Below are 23,349 nucleotides of genomic sequence, written 5' to 3'. Positions count from 1 at the left end.
GGGTAAACTCCCTCCAGCAAGGAATTCTCCCTGGTCACATCCAAAACTCTGCTCTGTTGGAGGGCCTAAGTGCTTTCTTTCAGCCAATGAATTTCCAGGACAGGGTGCCCGCAGCCCACAGGCCTGATCAGATCTACTTGACAAGACTGTGGCCGATAATAAGTGGCAAAGGCAACAGTGTCCAATGTTATCCAGAGACAGAGACAACAAACAAGAAAGGCGGGCCAAATGTGTCATCATCGTGGCAGCACACTCAAGGACAAGGGCAAGAGTAGTGTCCACACTTATTTCAAAAGAATTCCCAATGACCTTTCTGAATTACTTGTTTTGCTGGATGTCATTTTACCAAAGGTTGCTTAAAAAGAGCTGCCAGGATTGGGGTCTTATGACATTTGCTGTAATAAGATTTAGCCCGTAGAGAGTTGTGAAACCTGGATCTGTTATAGAAATTATACTTGGCTCCTTGAATAGTTGCATGAGACTCTCTTATGAGCCAGATTTAGCATTAAATGATAGGGCCGGTTCTGGAACGTGGCTAGGGCACTAGCCGTAAAAGGATCTTTATCCCAACGGAAAGCTACTACACTGGGCATAGATGCAGGACTAGGAACAGCAAAACCCCCAGGTACCTCCCTCACGCTCACTCTTTTGAAGAAAAATCAGAAAGAAGAGATCTCAATGCAGGAGAGTTGCCACAGTTCTTTGACAGTATGCATTCTCTCTTCATGATTAATCTTAGGCACGGCACACAGTAATAACAGTAGCTGACATTCACTGGGCACTCACTATGCACCAGGCATGTGCTAAGCCTTCTACGTGGATTGTCTCACTCAGTCCTCATCACAAAACAGCGAAGTAGGTACTGTTTGTATCCCTATCTATGATTCACTGCAACGATGGCTTTTAACTCTATACCCCCATTCCTCTATCCATGCCCTTTGCTGTGGGACCTTTCACTAAAAAGGCAGAGTCTATTTCCCCGCTCTGTCATTCTGCACTGGCCTTGTGGCTTGCTTTGGTGAACAGAAGGCAGACATGACACTATGCCAGTCCTGAGCCTGGGCCTCAGGAAGCCTCACGTGTCTCCGCCTGCTCACTTGCACCTCTGCCATCGCTATGAGAACGTGCCCAGGCTAGCCGGCTGAAGGAAGTAAAATACTTGGAGTAGAGCCAAGTCATCCTGGCCACCTCTGCTGAAGCCAGCCTAGACCAGCCAACCCCCAGACATTAGACAAACCAAGCCAAAATAAGCAGAGCTGCCCAGGGGAACCACCAACCAACTCCAGGTGCATCAACATTAACTGTTAATTGGTGAAGGCCACTGACGTTTTGTGGCTGAGTGTTACACAGCATTACTATAGCAGCAAAACCTTGTGTACCATTCATAAACAGGAAGGTAGAGAAACAAAGAGGTTAATTTGCCCAAGATGATAAGAACAGAGCTGGGCTATGAGATGCTAATGCAAGTTTTCAGAAAATCAGATGTAACTTCTTAATAAGGTCAATATTTTATAACTGTATTTTAAAAGCCCTTTAAAACTCAAATCAGTTTGTTTTGCCTTAATTCAAACGGATCTTCTGCAAAGACCCAGAGAAACTGATTGATATAATACCTGACACCATTGCCTAGGCAAACGGAAACAGGGACACTTGATAGCCAGATAGAATATCCTTTACTTTGCACGACTTGTGTTGAAGGGAGCTTTATCTTTATCAGTACAATGGCTATACTGAGAGCAACTCTTGTAACAGCATCTGTAAGGAACCAAGAACCCCTCGGTATAAAGGCATTGCTATGATGCATGACACTGACTTTCAAGTGACTTCTGCCACTAACGTTAGAGTTACATCTCATTTATTCAACCACTGAGAAAAACGGTGAGCAAGGGAATTGGAGAACTTGAATATTAATGGCAGTACATCAATTCAATTATCTTGACTAACTAATGAGGTGAACTCCTAGTGCATGGAGGTTGCAAGTTCAAACTCCACCACTGCAATTGGACCCATGTGGGTACTTAAGTCTTCGGCACCAGCTGCAGCAGTATGGGATGGGAGGAGAAACCCCTTCTTGGGATAGGAATTACTACCAGAATTGCTCATGCAGAGCACTCAGAAAATTAGAAGATACTCTAGGTCATCCATGGCATTACTTGGGGACATGAACGATGTCCTTACCATAAAGAGAAAAAGGAATCAGCTACTAGAGTACAGGAGAAATCAGTGAATTGTTTTACACAGTAAATAAAGCTTTAATTCTTCACTTAATAAAATCTCAATCTAAAGTATAATAAAAGATTTGTTCCTCTTTAACTAAATTAACCTTCTGCATACAGAATGTTTTAATGTATAATAGGACACCAGTGACTTTATCTTTGATTTGAGTGTTGACAAAAACTCTCTCGTTGACCAACCTTTAGTCAGGTTCCTCTAAGCCCTGTGCCAGGCCTGCACAGCCCAGTTTTAGCAAGAATCCCGGTAAGTCAGTTTAGAGAGAACCCCCTCCACCCTTGATATCTGTGCACCCTGGCCTGCCTTCAGAAAAAGTCCCCTGACCTTTGAACATTTCCTCTTAAGTCATTTTCCATCCACTGCCTCCTTCACCCTGCTCCTTGGCCAACCCCCAGCTGTCTCTGCCATGTTCACAGTTGAGCCCGATCTCTCTCTCCTACTTTGAAAGTCTTGACACCCTTTGCAATAGTCCTGAATAAAGGCTTCCTTATCATTTTAACAAGTATCAGAATATTTTTTTCTTTAATAGGGTTCACCCTACAACAAAAACAGATAATTTGAGAGAACAGCAATAAAATGCCTATTGGCAGAGCTGAGATATATGAATAAAGATAAGTAATCTGGGGACAGAGTATCTATAATGAAATAAAATTATGTGGTTTAATAACTCAGCTCAGCCAAAATGTTCAAATGGGAATTCCAATTTCCTTGAATTTTCTAGAAACTACAATTCAAAGCATAAAGCGGAAAGATCTTTTTCTCCTTTGCATCAACACGATAGAAAATTGTTCTTTGACGTGTATGTTTACGTTTCTGCCTTAGTAACCCCAAAAAAACGGTAAACATTTTAAAGACTGTTTTGATGAAGAAATCTTACAGAGCCTTAGGTCATCATTCCAAGCATCAGGGATCACTCCTCAGAATGATATATGTAGAAAACACTGGAAATTGAGCTCAGTGTGTGGACTGAGCCAAAGATGAACCTCAAATGTTGTTCTTAGATGAAATCTCTGATAATCAGCTTGTTTCTTACTGTTTCCCTGTTTCTTCTGAAAATTCTATGAACACAAAAAAATGCAATGTCACCTGGTTAGACTTGAACTGATTAAGCTTTCACTCTATTTGTCTTTAAAATATTAGAATGCTACTAGAAGCAAAACCTATTCCAACTGTTCCCTACCTCTAAAATGCTAAGAAATAGGAAATATGTGCCTTTTATTTGTGTAAGATCTTAATACATGAATAAGTAATTTCCTGATAAGGGTGAATCAGTCATAGGACAAGCCACTAAGAACTCTCTTCATTATGACTGGTCTCCTCATGCCAGTCATAAAAATGGTGAAGATTCAAGTGTTTTTCAGAGAGAAGCAAGGGAACAGAACACTGACTTAAAGCTAGATTGTCTGGACTTGAACCCCACCTAAAGCATTTTCAGGCTGTGTGACCTTGGGGAATTTACTTAAACTCTTTGAGCCTCAGTGTCCTCATCTGGAAACATGAGGGCAGTAATAGCAATTACAGGGCCACCGTGAGGACTAAATGAGTTAACGCATCGAAAGCTCTTACAGAATGCGTACCAGACATCCAACTAAAACTCAGTAAAAGATAGCTAGCTACCTTATTATCATCATCAGATTTTTAAAACATTATATAGCCATCGTTGGGATCTTCATGTGCCCACCATGGACACTGATATCTATCTGGGGCATTTACTCATACGTTACAGATATAAATTATCATTAATAATTTAAAAATGGAAGAGAAAAACAAGTAACAACTTTAGACATCCCTCGCCACGTACACACATACCCCTAAATCTCTCTCCTGTCATTTAGGTAATGAGCTTACAGATCAGGGTTTGTCACAGTAGGATGACAGCATCATCTCTATTTACAGTGACAATACACCATGGATTCTCTGAGAGAGTTCTACTTTCATACCCTTCATATAACTTTCCACAAAAGCAACTTGTTAAATGTTTAGCTAATATGCTGTATTTTTAAACTATGCATGATCTTCTAAATAAGATTACAAAACTTAAAAAGTTCTCTGACAGACACGGTCATGACTTTGGGTCTGAAAACTGGAGAGAAAATGTTAGTGTAAAAGGCACAAAATGGTATTCCAAGGACATATTCAGTTTGGCCTCCAAAGTATTGACCAAGATTTAAAATGTAGGATATTTCACATACAAGTCCATATTTCTGACTTCTCTCAAAAAACAAAAAACCAGGGGACTTCCCTGGTGGCGCAGTGGTTAAGAATCCGCCTGCCAATGCAGGGGACACGGGTTCGAGCCCTGGTCCGGGAAGATCCCACATGCCGTGGAGCAACTAAGCCCGTGTGCCACAACTACTGAGCCTGCGCTCTAGAGCCCACGAGCCACAACTACTGAAGCCCACGCACCTAGAGCCCGTGCTCCGCAACAAGAGAAGCCACCGCAAGGAGAAGCCCGTGCACCGCAACGAAGAGTAGCGCCCGCTCGCTGCAACTAGAGAAAGCCTGCACACAGCAACGAAGACCCGACGCAGCCCAAAAAAATAAATTTATTTTTAAAAAAAGAGGCTGTAAAAACAGAAATACTGAGAAGCATAAAGTCTCTTAGAGGAACCCAGGTACCAGTGTTCAAAGGAAAACTAAATAGCTCAGAGGAAAAAAACAACAACAAAAAGCAGAACTAAAAAGTAGCCTGAAGGCCCTCACACGGGGTTTGGCACAGTCCACTTAAAGCAATTTGAATCAGGGAAATTTTCTATGATCTGAAAATTGAAGCGATTACTTGCACTAATGCAACAGGCGTTAGTAAACGATGTACTGCTGCCCTGAGTCAAATGCCTGCCCTGCTCACGTGAATTGCCAGAGCTGTTTTTTGGTGGTAACTGCAAACAAATGAATGGTGCAAAGGCCTTGCTACTCCAAGTGTGGTCCCTAGACCAGCAGTGTCAGCACTGCTTGGGAGCTTGTTATGCAAATTCTTGGGTCCTACCCCAGACCCAGTTAAAAGGCAATGAGATTTTGCATTTTAACCACCAGATCCTTCAGTGATTCCTGTACACATTAAAGTTTGAGAAGTACCTGAAGTTTAACCTTCTGACTGCATTCATTTGCTTAACAACTGTTTTTGAAAATAAAACAATGGCAGCCACCCCTCTGAGTTAGTGTCTCTGGAATCTGTCCCATTGGGGACATTTTTGTTTTTCTCTTTGGATTGTAGCTAATAATAAAGAATGTTTTTCAAGTAAATCAGTGGTTCCAGGTGGTTCTTGGATGAGAGCCCTGTAACACGGCTATAAAAAGCCAGATATTACTCTTATAAGTTTCCAACTTAAGTATTCCCTGAGGCAAATAGCTTCTGCTTAAAGGAGGCAAATAATTTTATGTAAAATAAATGAGTATCTGTGTAACTATCACACTACCTTCACGCCCCATGTACATCAAAATAAGGGAAGTGCCAAAATCAACTTTACTTGTCACATCCTGACACATGAAAAAGGGACTTTCACAGCAAAACTGAGACAAACAAATTAATCCACATACCTTTCGTATTACTTAAAATTCTTCTACTGCCAAAAAAAAAAATCCTGCTATATAAAAACACCTCCATTATCCCTTAATTGTTTTTATATCCTTCCCAGGGCTTATAATATTACCACTGTGATTATCTGATAAATTCTCAATCCATTTACTCCGACCAAGGAGTGAAAGAAAACACAATGGGAATATTCAGTTTTTTGAAATAAGACATTAATTCTTCAGTGGAATTATTTACAAGAAGAGTACTTTCAGGTTCAACTATAAAGTCTCGAACTTGGCATACAATTCTCCAAAGTATCAAAAGACAGAAAAAAAATCCAAGTAAATGTGCTTAGATGTATGGCATTCCAAAGCAAACCTCAGCACATAATACATAGTTGTAATACATATCAACACATAATACCAACCAGTGGAATTATCATGGCTTAACAGACTTTTTTATTTCTTTGCCTTTAAATTCAATGTTTAATGACCACCTGCATCCAAGGTGCTTACATATTCATATCTGACTGACTACGATGGATTGTTATTAGTGAAGGGAAGCAAAATATACCATCCCAAAATATGCCCCTTTGGCATATCGATTATTTGGGGCTGATTATTTTTGAGAGGCTGCAGACACAGGAATTGTCCTGAAAACAGTAGAAATCACCCTTTTGTGAGAGAAATTAACATTTATAAGGGTAATCTCCATTGTAAGGGTGTCTCCCTCTCTGTACCAAGAGGAGGATGACTAAATCTCTAGAAACTCTTATCAATGGAGAAGGCAAGGACTTAAATCTTCATAACAGCCATACCCTTATTTACTGCATTTTGTCTGGTGCCCATAACTGGCTTCTCCCAGTGCTCAACGTCTTATTTCGTCTTTAGCTGGACTTGGAATTTAAGGTGGTAGCTTGGGCCATTTCTGGGAGTTACTCAGTTTTCCTGAGTAGAAGAGGTACACATGTTATTAAACTTGTTTGTTTTTCTCCTATTGATCTTTTATTACAGGACGGTCTCAGACAAGAACCTAGAAGAGTAGAGAAAAAATTATTTTTCCTCCCCTCCGTTAGTTAATCATACCTAGATATTCTGCTTCATGCCATTTGTAAAATGTAATTCTTCACAAAGAAAATGCACATCAAAAAAAAAAAAAAACCTAGCTAAACTGAAATTTCTATTTTAAAATAGACCCTCTCCTCCAGTGTAGCTGAAACACATGGAGAAGAACACAGCCAAAATGAGGAGACTTTTTAAAATTCATGACCTCCAACTTCACCTAGAGCAGCCATACTACATTTCCTCAGTTTACTCAGTCTCCCACTCCCCTGGACAACCGTTTCACTCCTCCTCTCTCCTCCAACCTTCAACCCCAACCTCTGTCCTAAACTCAAGACTCACATACCCTACTGCCTCCATGACATCTCCACCTGAAGTCTGATAACATCTCAAATTCAACATGGCCAAAACGGAACTCCTGATCTTCCCTTCCAAACCTGATCCTCCCCACAGTATTCCTCTTCTCAGTTAATAGCACCTCCGTATTTCCATTTAATCAGACTCAGAACTCTTACTCTCAGATCCCTCAACAAATCTGTCAGCAAACTGCACCGGTTCTATCCTTCAGAATGTATTCAGAATACAACCCCTTCTCACAACTTCCACTGCTACCATCTGGTCCAAGCCACCATCATCTCTGGCCTGGTCCCTCTGATAGTCTCCTAATTGGCCTCCCTGCTTCTATTCTTGACCTGATACAATCTCTTCTCAACACAGCAGCCAGGGCGATCCTCTCAACATAAGTCAAGTCACATCAGGCCTCTGCTAAAAAGCCTGCATTAGCTCCCCACTTCACTCAGTGTAAAAGTCAACATTCTTACAATGTTCTACAAGTCTTATAAAACGCCACACCATCCCTGCTATTGCTCTGACCTCAGTGCCTACTTCTCTCACCCTCATTCACCCTGCTCCAGCCACGTGGACCTCCCTGCTCTTCCCTGACCTCTCCAGGCACATCCCTGCCCCAGGGATTTTGCACTAACTGTTCCATCTGCTTAGAACACTCTTCCCCCAGATAGATGCCATATCTAATTCTCTCACCTCCTTCAAATCTTTGCCAAATGTCATCTTCACAATGAGGCTTTCCTTGATCATCCTATTTAACCCTACAATCCACCCCACATATTCATACCTTCCAGCGCTCCCGATTTGTCTTTACCCTGATCTCATTCTTCTCTCTTCCAGAGTCCTTATCATCTTCTAATACACTTGTTAATGTATGCATTGTATTGATTTTTTTGTCTACCCTCACCAATAGAATGTCTTCTCAATGAGGTCAGGGATCTTTGTTCTCTGCTGTATCCCAAGTGCCTAGAACAGTGCCTGGTATATAACAGATGTTCAACAAATATTTGTTGAGTAAATGAATGAAATTAAACCTCAGCTTTTATTAGTGGATTTATCTGGTTGGGCCATTAACACCACTACGACAATTACGAATAGCCACAGATCATGGGTGTAATCAACATGGAAGTTGACTACAATGCTCTTTCCATATATGTTTAGAAATTTACAAAATAAAAGGATTTCTTTTTAAGCTTATGAAAAAAATTGACAGTGCTTTCTGTGAAATAAATGTCACATCTCTAGTTTTTAGAAGACAGCATAAGGAAAGGGGGAAAAAAATCCCTGCATTTTGTTTCTGTTTCTAAGCCACTTAATAGTTGTTAAATATGAGAGGGTGTGGAGAAAAGGGAACCCTCCTACACTGTTGGTGGGAATGTAAATTAGTGCAGCCACTATGGAGAACAGTATGGAGGTTCCTTAAAAAACTAAAAATAGAACTACCATATGATCCAGCAATCCCACTCCTGGGCATATATCCAGAGAAAACTCTAATTCAAAAAGATACATGCAACCCAATGTTCATAATAGCACTATTTACAATAGTCGAGACATGGAAGCAACCCTAGTGTCCATCGACGGATGAATGAATAAAGAAGATGTGGTGTACACACACACACACACACACACATATATACACACGATGGAATACTACTCAGCCATAAAAAAGAATGAAATAATGCCATTTGCACCAACACGGATGGACCTAGAGATTATCATACTAAGTGAAGTAAGTGAAGACAGAAGAAAGACAAATACCATATGATATCACTTATATGTGGACTCCAAAAAAATGATACAAATCAACTTATTTACAAAACAGAAATAGACTCACAGACATAGAAAACAAACTTATGTTTACCAAAGGGGAAAGGGGAGAGGGATAAATTAGGAGTTTGGGATTAACAGATACACACTAATATATATATAAAATAGATAAACAACAAGGTCCTACTGCATAGCACAGGGAATTATACTCAATATCTCGTAATAACCTATGATGGAAAAGAATCTGAAAAAGAATAGATGTATATGTATGTATAACTGAATCACTTTGCTGTATACCCCAAACTAATACACTGTAAATCAACTATACTTCAATAAAAAAATTGTTTGTTTTCAACCCAACCAAAAAATGGGCAGAAGACCTAAATTGACATTTCTCCACAGATGGCCAATAGGCACATGAAAAGATGCTCAACATCACTAATTATTACATTATACTATATATATTATATATATAACTATTATACACATAACTGTATCACTTTGCTGTACACCAGAAACTAACACAACGTTGTAAATCAACTATACTTCAATTTTTTAAAAAGTTGCTTATTTTGAAGAACAAAAAATAAATAAATAAAATTGGCAAAAAAAGAAAAGTTGTCAAATATATTACAAATCACTTCATCACTGGGTCTCCAGCTTCCTCATCTGTAAAACAAAGAAATCTGACTACAAAATCTCTACCTTTTGTAATTACAATAGTTCAAATATCCAATCCTAAAATTATTTAGGTCCTCTTTTTTCCTAAGCATTGACCTAACACATTTAATCTCTACAGGAGAAATTCTGACTCTTTAAGGCATGATTTCATGCTGTTTTCTCATTTCTAAATTTTCTTAATTTTCATGATAACATTCTACATTTGAGTTTGAGCTTTCAATTAATATGGTACTGCAGGAATTCCTCTTTGAAGCAAAACTGTGATCTAGATTCGTCACTTGAAGAGCTAGAAGGCTGATGTTGGCCTGCTGACCATATCCATGTCAGATCTGGTTAACCGCCCTTGTTTTTACCAGCTGGGGAGCAGCACTTACCACCTCCTTCTTGTCTTCCTGGAAGTGTACATCCACAAACATTTTTCCAACAACATAAGGGAGGGTACTTTCAATAAAGTTGACACATTTGTCCCACTGAGGCAACAAAGTTGTGGTACCCTGGATTACCTGTGGGAGATAATCGATCCAGATTGAGCTTCACTTGGATAAAACCAATGACTGAAAAAAAGTTCAAACAACCTGAAGGAAACAGTCTACAAAACACTGCAGGCCCCAACCCATATACATGTGTCAGATAGTAAACCAAAGGTAAAATCGGACGAAGAAAAATATTCTGCTTGTCCCATTATATTTAAAACTAAGTGAAAATATTTTAAGAGTGGATAATAATGTATTCCTCCTTTCCTTCCAATTTTCCCCATTAAACAAAGGATTTGGACAATAGCATAGCTTTTCTGCAGTTAACAGGGATGTGAGGGGATGCTGTCCAAGTGTCCAGATGGTAGTTAGTATCTACTGAGAACTAAAGTTCCACCAAGAAAGGTCTAACATCAGTAGGTGATCAAAGCTCCTACCCAGTGAGGGTTTCCTTGCTCTGGGAAGTACACTCACAAGACAGATCAGGAAAATATGCCCACCATGAACAACCCAGGAAGCATATTTACATTGTGTCATAACAGAACACACTGGTGACCAAGTAAAAAATAGATGTCAATGTTTTTCTCATCTGTCCCAATTAAACCATTTCAAGAAAACACTTACAAACAAGTAAGGAAGTTCCAAAGCAGGACTTGGAAGGCTCAAAGGTTTACTCTTGGGGGATGAAAGCAAAGAAATAAATATCGTTTAAGTTGCCCTTGCAGGTTGGGAGTTTGGAGCACTCAAAATGCAAAGTGAAGGCAGACAGCAAGGGAGGGAGGCTCTGAGAATGGTGGCTGGAGGCATCCCTTGAACGACGATGTTAGACCCAGGTTGTTGGTTCAGAGCAAATGGGATTAACAATCAAGTTCATCTATTCTTCTTCTACTTTCTGATAACACAACCACTCTCAGAGGTAAGGAATGAATGAATCTATTTTTAAAACTTCTAGAGAAAGAGATCCTACAATCTTCTTTGGCGATTCAGTATTATATTTAGCACTTTATGCTCAAGAAACATCCCTTCATATCTAACCTCAAATTTTCACACACTACTTCTTACACCTCTCTGTTCTCTTCACAGTGGGGGTGGAAAGCAGCTGGGTACCATCTTTTATGTGATCCATGGGAGTTAAAAATACACACAGACACATATACATAATCTACCTTTTTTGTAGCTTAACCCTTTGATATGACCTCAACATATATAGTTGTTTTATGATGTTCTCTATAAAGCTCAATACTCTAGTGACTTTAAGGGCCAAAATGTATCCAAAATAATTGTGCTACTACTCAAGAGTAATGACCCACTAAGAACTTCTCTACTTATCACTTTCTCTAGTAACTAAAATGTCTATTAAATGAAATTATAGCTTACAAAATTTGCCATTACTTAACTCCAAATTGAGATTAAATTAACTTAAAATATTTTTTAAAGTCACAAAATTCTTAAATGTAAAAAAAAAGCCACAAAATCCTTAAGTCCTGTATTAGTAAGAGAATTACTCAGACAAAAGCCTCTGAAACAAAGAGTAACACCTATGTAAGTTAAGAGGAGAACAAGAGTGGGAGAGGAGCAAAGATCACAGAGCTGGGTGAAGAGGGGGAGAAGAAAAGTGTTTCAGGCAGTTGAGCCACATCTCAGAGGAGACTAAATTTAGGCCTCTTTGGCCTAGTAGAATTAGGATAAACTAAAAGACTGAAGATCAAGGTAGAGTTAAAGACAAAACTCTACCCCTAAATTAAAGATGAAACTTTACCATCTAATACTTATATCATGCATATTTTGAATATTCAGAATACTGAAAATGAAAGACAGTTACAAATATATCACTAAGAAATATTAAAATTATAATTACAGTGACCCACTTAAAAACACTGGGGGAAAGGGGAATAAACTGATAAGAAGGGGAGAGCGAAAACAACATGGTGGTCCCAAGTATTGCCCTCAATATCTCTATATAGCCTCATCAAAGAAGAGCTTGAGTGTACCTTACTGTATGTAAGGTTTACCTCAGTAAAAAGAAATAAAGCCAAAAAAAAAACAAAATAGAGTTCGAGCTGCAAAACTCCCTCTGTTTAAACAATTGGATTGTTTCATCCAATCCCTGAAGATGATTTTTATTGGATTAGTTAACATACAGACTGTTCCGGCATGTGAAGTTATCCAGTGATGTAACACTGCAATCTTCTTAAAACGTACCCGTGAGAATTCCAGCCACCTATACTGAAAGCGCCTGCTTAGGTTTGGAATTCTGGAATAAACCATCCTCCACACCAAATAGTTGGCAACTGTCCTGTTAACAGAAAGAGAAGCACATTTGTTGTGTTGAATTTGATATCTGATGCTCTGCAGAGCACCCTGGGAAAATCTGTTGGCAAAGCTCCATGGAGGGACCTCTTGCTCATACAAAACTGCAGAACTTTCACTTGAGTAATGACATAAGATGATACAGTGTCAATAAGCTCAACCAAAATTGGCTTGCTTTTCACCACCTAATACAGATAGATGATATGAAAATTCCAGCCCCAGGCCTTAGCGTGAACATTTTGCTTTCCCACTCAGGACATGGAGTCCGCTGTTACCCAGCCTTTCATGTCTAGAAATTGTCAAGAACTTCCAATTATTAGGTGACTTGATAAAATGCAGATGAATTCTTACCTTTTGGAAAGAAAATGCAATATATTGGCTAATACCAATTATGTAGATATGCACCCTGGCTGCAAACCTACTAGATGTGGGAGTTTGGGCAAGTCACTTAAGCTCGTTGATTTTGTCTTTGTCATACAATGAGAATGATCCCTATCTTATAGGGCTATTGTGAAGTTAAAATAAGTAACAAAATGTTTGACAGAGTAAATTCCAGTTTTCATTGCTGTTCACTTCCAAATATATGAACAACCCCATACGCTCATGTAATGTCCATAATACATATTTTAAAAAATCCGTTACATTGTCTTAAGTGTTGTCTTTTTTCTATAAGCAAAACATGCCCTGACCTTAGAAGGATGTGTGATCTGAGTTAATTTCTAACTCAATAGTGATGATGAATTTTTAATGACCCATCCCCTCCCAGCTGTGCCATTACCATGGTGACTAATAACACACATTCCTGAGATGGCTCTCGGTCAGCCAGCCATGTGAGAGCAGTGTGACATGATGATGGCAACTGGCCCATCAAGAACAACCCACACTCTCATTTGCGTGGCATCCTAACCCAGTGGATATGCACTCTTAGCAATTAAATGTATTTCAGCATATACACCCAAGATATGTATAGTCATTTTAATTTATATAGAGATATACTAAAGGACTAACGTATCAGGAACGTTTTTCACAAATATAGAAATAGACATTTTGAAAGATAAAATGAAATAAAGATATTTTCCAAACTCCTTAGTTAATCCTTCAAACACTTTTAATTCTTCAAGACACATTATCCATATAGGATTAGGTTAATACAATGACAGTCAATGTAAATCAACATCTCATATGGTTGTCTTGACTATTTCAAAATATTTTGACCATATCCTTCCCAGATCTGGTTAGAACACCATTGCTTTTACCTTGTCATCTGGCCAACCAAGATGGCGTAACTAGAGTGGGCGAAGGGCCACTTCTGCCATTTTTTTCCCATTCACTTTGTGCTTATACAATTAGTAATAGCTTCAATTCCTGTTTCTCTACAAGAATTTTTTAAATCACTTGTCCATTTTGTGAGGATTAAACCAATAATAAAATTCATAAATCTACAGGTATATGTAAATGGCTTGAGATTATTTTTAATATATGGAATAAAGACTAACCAGTGAAGGTAACACTGTCTTGCCTCATATGTGCCATGCAGATCAAATGAAGGGTCCATGGCCATCTATATAGCAAAACTCAATATAGCCTAGTTATTTTTTCAATGGAAAGAATAAAGAGATATAGAAGTTCTAAAAGTTTCTTCTCAGACCCAGTGGATCTTGTTGAGGTATGCACACTTCCCCTCAGAGACCACCACTCTCATCAGCAAAATCTAGCCCTTGTCCATGATGCTCTTTTGAGGCACTATAATAAACATGTAGTTTTAGGTCATTCCTTTGGACCTTTTGAGTTCACATCCCTAATCCTGAGAAAGACAAGAAGTGCTCACTGAGCACCTACTGTTGGCCAAGTATCGTCCCAGATGCCATGAGGAATGTAAAGAAATAGGAACTCAGCACCTACATTCAGAGAACTTAGAGTGTAGCTGGGGGACATGGAACTTCAGATTTCAGCTTGTTCGTGAAAAATGGGGTTTTTAATTGAATGGGATACACGGTAAGTACATAAGGAACCCTTCTTTCATTCACTCATTCAGCACATCCTGAGCACCCGATATGTACTAATAGTTCTAGGTGCTGGGGAGATGGACAGGGGAGAAAGCTATACCCCTGATCTCCTGGGTCTTTTAGCCAAGCAGGGAACCAGGCAAGCACAGAAATAATGATCTGGAGACCCCAGCACCCAAAAGTGCATGCCAGACCCTGGGCTGGGGAGAGTGCACACCTCAACCTGAGGGGTGAGAGTAGGCCTCGGGAGAGGGACGGGGCTTGGGCTGTGAAGGCTTCAGGGTGTGAAGCAGGAACATGAGCTGTGGACAGGCTGAATAATGCAGGAATAGCTCTGTGTTGGAGGGGATGCTGAGCAGGGCCATCACTCAGAGCTATAGGCAGAAAGGCCAGCTACAGCAGGGAACACACAGGCTGCAATTAGGGTCCAAAATCTAGAATGTTAAAGGGGCAGAGCCCAACCCTAACACAAGGTCTGTATGTTCTTCAACCTTAAAACACTGCTTTTGCGGTGTGAGAGCTGTGCTGGCTCCATAAGTAGAGATTCAAAGGAGGTCCATGGCCAGCAGATATGCTTACGTGAATTCAAAAGCTATTCCCTCAAGGGGTCTGTGATGAGCCAGATCAACTGGGGAAGTTGTTAGGATGTGGCCTGATGCTGGCGGTAAAAGAGGCAGCATGATGCAAGTATGTTGGGGTTTTAGATTTTTCGGCGTTTCCTGCTCCCTTAAAATCACACCGCTTAAGGCATCCCATATTATCTATAACTCCCACAGCATTGCTATAGGAGAGATGTTATTGTACGCATTTTACATAAAAGGAAACTTGACGCCTACAACCGTTAAGTAACGCCTCATGATCCCATAATCAGTCGGTCTCCAACTTAGTAGAATCACCTGGGGAGTTTTCAAAGTCCAGATGCCCAGGCCACTCCAGACCAATTAAATCAGTACCTCTAGGGTGAGACCCACGATAAATATTGTTTTTAAATCCCCCCCAGCTAAGTCCAACGTGCAACCAAGTTGGAGAACAGGTGTAATAAGCAGTGGAGGCTAGACCAGACCAACGTGTGTCTGACTCTTAAAGCCTCTGCGCTTTTCCCCATGCCACACAGTGAGGGATTAACACCTCTAGTTCCACAAAGATTTCCTGTCCAGTCACAGAGACCCCAAAACACTCCGACAACCACACTTCACAGAAATCTGTGGGTATGAAGAAAGAACAGTGTGTGAGGCCTTCATAAGCAAGGCATGACCGAGACGATAGCACACAAAGACCTCTGAGAGCTGGAAGACGGAACCGGGGAAGCTCGCACGGTGAGGCAACGGCGCTGATGCGCTGCCCCAGCGTGCTGTAAGTACACCGACAGAACGCCGGGGAGCACAGCTTGGGGGTGCTAATATTACCACGCCAGGAACAGATCTGACCGTAATGACTGAATTACTGCCACTTAAGGCTCAGATGTATCAAAAAACAAAAATAAGACTCGGCAAGAGTCCTTGAAAAATAACACATCTTTTTTTTCAAAAAGCATTTTTAGCAGTATGGTAATTTCCCCAAATGGCAATAAATAAAGTAGAGGAAAGCAAAGCATCTCAGGAGAGAATCCACCACTAAGAGAGCAGCATGAAATCATTTCCCAAAGCCTCTGACTAGGAAGATTTTTTTTTTTAAGAAGATTTTCCTGCCCCTTGTTTTCAATTAGTGACAGCTTACATTTGTATTGCATTTAAGAGATCATAAAGACCTTTTTTGATCCTCATGACGATGCTATGGGGTGGTTATTATTATTATTCCAATTTTCAGATAAATAAAACAAAGGTCAGAGGTCAAAGGACTTATAACTATGGGTCAATTCCAGGACTAACATTTGGGTCTTCAGATTCCACAGCTTGCACTTGCTCCTCTAAGTCAAACCACCTGAGGTAAGCCAAACAGGTACCTCTCGAAGGTTCTCAAAGCCAAAGAGACCTTCCTAAATCCTAGAGGCGGCCCAGAGGTATGCAGCTTCACCATCACCTGAGAACTTGTTAGAAAATTCCTGGGCCTCCCCCAAGATCTACTGAATCCGAAACTGTTGCCTCTTTTTTTTTTTTTTCTTTTTTTGGATGCACTGCACAGCATGTGGGATCTTAGTTCCCCGACCAGGGATCGAACCCATGCCCGCTGCAGTGGACGTGCGGAGTTTTAACCACTGGACCGCCAGGGAAGTCCGGAAACTGTTGCCTTGAAGGCAACATCCAAGTTAATGCTAGTCCCATCACCCAACATGCTCAACATCCCCCTTTTCCACTCTCCCCTACCTGGAAAATTCCTCCTTATCCTTTGGGGTTCTGCTCCAATGTCACCTCCTGCACAGTGGGCATTGGGCCATCGGTTAACTTTTAGAAATTTTTAGGAAGTATCTTCTATGTGAGAAGTACCATGCTAGGCCTTGAAGTTACAAAAGCAATTACAGGAGTGTCCACCATCAGATGCTCACTGAGTCGTGGAGATGAGGGAGAGGAGCAAACCAGAAAATTAGGTAAGTTCTTTGATATTTTGCTCCTGGGCACGAAGCTAGACTATATTGCCCAGCTTCTCTTGCAGTTAAATGGGTCATGTGGCTGAGTTCTGGTCAGTGGAATATGGGTTGAAGTGACACATTCCACTTCTAGGCCTTCCCACAAAACCTCCTGTGCAATCCTCCACTCTCTCTCTTTCCCCATCCACTGGCTGAATGGAGAGGATTCCAAAAAGCCAGAGGAAGGCAGAACCACAAGATGGAAGGAGCCTGGGTTCCCGAGTCCGTACTTGGAGGAAAGCTGCCTTACAGGGACACCCATGTTGGACATTCCAGGAGCAGAGAGTACAATTTTCATTGTACAAGCCAATAAGAGTTTAGAGGTGCTTATTACAGTGATTGGTATGTCCTGACTAATATAGTAACTAGGGAACCCAAGGGCACATCTCCTTGACCACTCTTGTGCCACAACACAACTGAGGATCAAAGATGATTAGCAGTCTAAAAACCGTACTGTGCCATGCAAATAAAGTGTTATCAAAATTCTCAAGAAGCATATAGTGTTTTGAAATCTCATAAACATACACAGAATACAAGTTGTTTTTGAGGAATTGGTTGCTGAAGAGTAAACTATGTGACAGAGATTTGGTTTTTGTCTTTATTTAAAACTGAAGCTTCATAATATCTGCAGGTCATTTATGTTATGTACATAATGTCTGCAGTTAATTTTTCTATCTATATTTTCTTACACTATAGTTCACTATGTTTACATCTGTCTAAGTTATCATTTTGTCAAGAACCAGATTAAAGTCTTCCTCCAATCATGGTCTTTCTTGGTCCCTTTGTCATGACAGGTCCTGCAATTCTAAAGTGTAATCACCACCAAAGAGATTATCTAATACAGTAAACCAAGGCCCAATCTATCCCCTGATTGTAAATTATGCTTTTGTGGAAATAAAATTAATACAATTTCCAAAAGTACCTACTAATTTACAACTGAAGATAACACAGACACTAGAAGAAACCAACTCACTAGGTGCTGAAGGATGCATATACAGCATGGCAAATTCCATCTTTCACCAGAAATTAGCACCTCCATTTAAAATGTGCTGAAGTAACTCAATGGCATAGGAGTACAAAATCATTTGGGTCATATTTTATAGTATTTCAGAGCTAGGAAGTACATATGAAAAAGTTTTCTAAAGCAGTGAGTCTCCCAAAAAACTAATCATAAGATTCCTGGGGTGCTTGTTAAAATACAGATTTCTGGGCCTCACCCCAGATCTACTTCATCAGCCTCTAAGGAGGAGGGCCCTTGGAATCTGTATTTTTACCAAGGGCCCAAGGTGATGCTGCTGGCATTACTGGTCCACAGACCACACTTGGAATAGCAAGGCTCTACCTCACAAAGAATCTGAAGTGAATTTATTATTTCTACTCTCGCTTTTCTGCATGTTTACTTTTCTGTATGCCTTCTTCAATGAACACATATTGTTTTTATCATAAGAAAATAGCATCTTAAAATGAACAGCTCTTCAAAAGTGTCTAAGTGTTTTCATAGGTGGGGATGGATGCTAAATTTTATTCCTAGGACTTCTGCAGGTGCCTTTTTTCCAACACAATTCCTGGTAACATAGCCTTGTCTAAGTCCAAATAAGAAAGTATGATTTTTAATCATGGCCCGGCAATTAGCCTATTAAGCTGTCTTTGTGAACTATTTGACCTTCCTGTGCTTCATTTTATGTAGTCAAATGTGAATGGCTTCATGAGGATGTAAAATTCTCTTTCCTGATCTAAAATATGACACAAGTCAACCCATCTATGAAACAGAGTCACGGACGTGGAGAACAGACTGGTGGCTGCCAAGGGGGAGGGGGTTGGGGGAGGGCTGGAGTGGGGGGTTGGGGTGAGCAGACATGAGCTTTTATACATGGAATGCATAAACAACAAGGGCTTACCGTAGAGCACAGAGAACTATATTCAGTATCCTATGATAAACCATAATGGGAAAGAATATTAAAAAAAGAATGTATATGTATGTATAACTGAACCACTTTGCTGTACAGGAGTAATTAACACAACACTGTAAATCAACTCTACTTCAATAAAAAAAATTTCTCTTTCTTGGACATTTTTAGCATTTCCTTGTTTTGTAGTGCTAAAGGAACAAACCAACAAATTCTAAAACATTCTTTAAGAAAAACCTGACAAGGCCTTCCCTGGTGGCGCAGTGGTTAAGAATCCACCTGCCAATGCAGGGGACACGGGTTCGAGCCCTGGTCTGGGAAGCTCCCACATGCCATAGAGCAACTAAGCCCATGTGCCACAACTACTGAGCCTGCGCGCCTAAAGCCTATGCCCCGCAACAAGAGAAACCACTGCAATGAGAAGCCTGCGCACTGCAACAAAGACGCAACGCAGCCAAAAATAAATAAATAAATAAATAAAAGAAAAACCTGACAGTTCCTGAAGTTGTTTCATCAGTCCAATTTTTCTACAGTTCTCAGAGTGATCTTATGTCTTTTCAATACTGGTACTTTGGTCTACTGCCACAAAGTGACTTAATGGCTTAAAAGAAACCAGAAAAAAACAGCAAAGGACCAAGAATGAACTGGGGGAAAACAAAGATGTTCATATAGAAAGTTTAGAAAATAACATCATTATATGACTAGTTCCCAAAACTAATAAACAATTTAGGCTTTTAGAGAGAAAATATGGAGAAAGACTAGAAATAAGGGGCAAAAACACTGCGTATTTGTTGTCATCATAGCAAATAAATTACCCCAGATGACGGTTTCGGCCCATTTGTCACAAAGGGCACCACGACTTTCCCTAAGACTCTTTTGATGTAACTTTCTTTAAAAACAGTTTTCAAAGGACATGAGACGGAAGACCTTATAATTTAAAAGGAAAAATAAAAGTCCCAGTAAAATGCACAAGAAAGCTCTTACTTCTTCCTCTCAGAGCCTAATATCCTAAACAAATCCTTGAAGTACTGAGGGACACGGACCACCACATTCTCTGAGGGGCCAATGTCTTTCAGTTCGGGGTAGAGTCTGACATCGATGACCTTCCTGATGAAGTCCAGCCAGTCAAACTGAGGAGAGAGAGAAAAAAAACATAGTGAGAAAACCTCTGGGGGGCAACAATAAAGGAGAAAGGCAAATAGAGTCAGCTGAACGTAATCCACTGCTTGTGACTCCAGACCAAATAATTAAACATTCAACTGCTCAAATCTAGAAAATAAATTCCTGATCACTGCCACCCAGACCAGACCTACTGCCTGAATCGTAAATGGAATATGTGCTCTGTACCGTCTGCGTATGCACCACACATGCGCACACACACTCCCCCGGTAACGTGCACACTCGCTCCCCTGGCCCCTCCAGCACTCCCCCTGCCTCCTCTACTCTCCCCCTCCCTCTCTTCCTTCCTCTCCCTTCCCTCCTGAGCTCTCCCTCCTTCCTTCTTGCACTCTCCCTCCCTCCTGCGCTAGCCCTCACCTCCCTTCTCCCTGCACGCTCCCTCCCTCCTGCACTAGCCCTCACCTCCCTTCTCCCTGCATGCTCCCTCCCTCCTGCGCTAGCGCTCACCTCCCTTCTCCCTGCACGCTCCCTCCCTCCTGCGCTAGCCCTCACCTCCCTTCTCCCTGCACTCTCCCCTACTCCCTACTCATTCACTCTCCTGTCCACACAGACACAGATGCCCCATTACACTTCTGCTCTTCCCTCTGGCATAGCCTTTCTTACACAGAGGGAAACAAGCAGCAACAAAAAGTAACATGTTTCCCCTCTTCATAGCATCACTATCTTGGCGTTCTTACCTGGCTACCCCAAAAGTCATCCCCAGTCTTTTTCTCTTCTTTTCCTCCCTTGCCTGCCTCCACTATTGAAAAGGAAAAACAGTCACTCACTTGCGCAGCCTAGCCTGTAGGTAGGGATGGCCACGTGCCCCAATCCTACTTGATAAGAAATAAAGGGAAGACACCTAGAAAGGCTTTGGTTTTTCCTGGTAGAAGAGGTAGACATGGCCCATACTGGTGCTTCCAACTTCTTCCTGCCCTGATGGCAGATGTGACATATGCAGCTGTGGCAGCCACCTTACAATCTTGAGTCATCAAACGTGAAGTCAAAAAGCCAACACACTAAGAAGAGTGGAATGGAAAGAAAGAACTTGGATCTTTGACAACATTGTGCAACAGCTAAACCAACACCAACAGCCACCTATGTCTAGTCTTCTGTCATATTAGAAAACGGGCTTGAAGTTTTTAAGCCACTCTTGGAAAAGTTTTCTATTCCCTATAGCAGAAAGCATCCTGATGCACAGACAAGGGATATTTTATGTGATGACTGACAAAGATGATGATGAGCAAGAAGACCAATGGTAGGTTTTACGAGCCAAACTTTTACACACAGGTGAAACAGAATCGCTTGTCAAATGACCAGTTAAGATACAATTTCCTGGATCATTTTCACCAACCTGGGGAATCATAGCACTCAGTTGGGAAATGTTCATTTTGTTGTACATGGCCTCACTGGTTCGGTTTTCATGTGGAATCATTATCTGTTGGAAAGAGACTTTGGTTATTTTTTTCAAATGAACCATTTCTTACTGCATGACTACTTTCTACATGTGCCAAAACATCTGCATAGTATCATAAACTTTTTCAAGATTTTGGTGTGGTGCCGAACCTGGGAGAGCGGGAAAAAAGCTATCACTTCAGGCAAGATTAAGAAAATAAAAAGAAACTTTGCTGTCCCGCTCAGTGTGAAACATTGTCCTAGGTACAAAAATAACTACTCGAATCCCTCCCATCCCTATAATGCGGATGGGCAAAATCTGTTACTGGCTCGGGCTTCACAGCCAAACTAACGTTGAGCAATTGAGACAAACATCCCACCTTCACCTGTGGGGTCCAGGTAATGACCTCCATAGTTCATGGACTACAGACCACCCCTTCATCCCTAAGGGAACATTCTCACTGAAGAGCACTAGACTATCTGGACACCACTGCCACCTGTGACCATTCTGTCAACAGCTCATTCCCTCACTTCCCCTCTTCCCTCTGGTTTCTCTGGCCTTGAGATTCCCCTGGCCCCAGTGCTAGGGGTATGGGTTCAGTTACCACCCAGACATATTGCCAAGTCTGCATCTACAGCCCTGACTCTTCACACTCCTCCATTCCCAATACTTATGCTCTTGGCCATTTTGGCAACACCAAATCTAAGCTTCTAGCCTCTGCCATGTTTAGTCTGAGAAGAGCAACAACAATCATCTTCCTCAAGGGCCATCTTAATCACTTCCGTGGACAGGCAGTAGCTCCCCATGCCCCTGAGCACATCATGATTTTGCCTTAAGACCATCCATCATCTGACTCCCTTGCATTAAACTTGCCACCTTCCAACTCACACAGGACTCCCCTACCCATCAACACCACCCTCATGGTTTGAACCGTAATTCAACACTTTGCCTATGATTCGTTTTCTTTTTCAAGTCTTTCCAATTAAACTCCACTTGGGGGCTTCCCCGGTGGTGCAGTAGTTAAGAATGCCAATTCAGGGGACACGGGTTCGAGCCCCGGTCCGGGAAGATCCCACATGCCGCGGAGCAACTAAGCCCGTGTGCCACAACTACTGAGCCTGCGCTCTAGAGCCCGTGAGCCACAACTACTGAGCCTGCAAGCCACAACTACTGAAGCCCACACGCCTAGAGCCCATCCTTTGCAACAAGAGAAGCCACCACAATGAGAAGCTCGCGCACCACAACAAAGAGTAGCCCCCGCTCGCCGCAACTAGAGAAAGCCTGCGCGCAGCAATGAAGACCCAACACAGCCAAAAATAAATAAATAAAATAAATAAATTTTAAAAAAACAAAAAGCAAAAAAAACTCCACTTGGCTCTAATCCCAAGGGCCACGCCATCAACAAGACCTCCCCTTATGCACACATCCCTAGCTGGGAATGGCTGAATGCACACTTCCATGGCTGTGTTTACAAGAACTTTTGGGGGGGGGGTTTGACTATGCTGTCCTGTCTCCCCAGCTTTAGAAGTTTCCCTAGGATGATGTGCCCCACTAATTCTGAAGGTCCCTAGTGACCTGGGATGTAAGAGACACATATAAGCATTACCGGCTGGCCAAAAACCCACACACCGTGGATTTGTCAAGACAAAATCACAGAAGGCTGAGTGGCAGACATCTACCCCCTCTTTTCTAAATGCTTCAGTGTCCTCAGCTTCTCCCTCCTCACCCTCCACAGGAGAGACTTCCTATAACTCACAAGCAGTCTCCTGGCTCGATTTGTTAATAAGTCATTCCTCAGAGCACGTTCACTCTCCTCCTCCCTCTACTCAGCCTTGCAGGCCCAGGCTGGAGCCCTCTGACCTCAGAGCTGTTTTCAGCTCTCTGCCAGCTACTCCCCCACCCCATGGATTTGTCACTTCATTTAACCTCTTGATAA

The 23,349-nt window shown here is 41.3% G+C and overlaps 1 protein-coding gene across 4 annotated transcripts in view; it reads right to left on the bottom strand.

Annotated features, from left to right (window-relative positions):
• Positions 1-23,349, bottom strand: part of PHEX (phosphate regulating endopeptidase X-linked) — a 199,282-nt gene that overhangs the window by 119,816 nt on the left and 56,117 nt on the right. For 3 of the 4 annotated variants that reach the window (XM_082447075.1, XM_082447076.1, XM_082447074.1), the window contains 4 exons: positions 21,372-21,455; positions 19,844-19,989; positions 12,276-12,369; positions 9,975-10,103 (listed from right to left, as the gene is read on the bottom strand). In XM_082447075.1, the coding sequence (XP_082303201.1) occupies positions 9,975-10,103; positions 12,276-12,369; positions 19,844-19,989; positions 21,372-21,455 (453 nt within the window). The remainder of the gene's footprint in view (positions 1-9,974; positions 10,104-12,275; positions 12,370-19,843; positions 19,990-21,371; positions 21,456-23,349) is intronic. The other variant, XM_082447077.1, reaches the window with a different exon arrangement.

The sequence above is a fragment of the Balaenoptera physalus genome, assembly GCF_965194825.1.
Source record: "Balaenoptera physalus genome assembly, chromosome: X".
NCBI classification, from domain to species: Eukaryota; Metazoa; Chordata; class Mammalia; order Artiodactyla; family Balaenopteridae; genus Balaenoptera; species Balaenoptera physalus.
The sequence above is the reverse complement of the archived record's forward strand: the minus strand, read 5'-3'. Positions and strand labels throughout refer to the sequence as shown.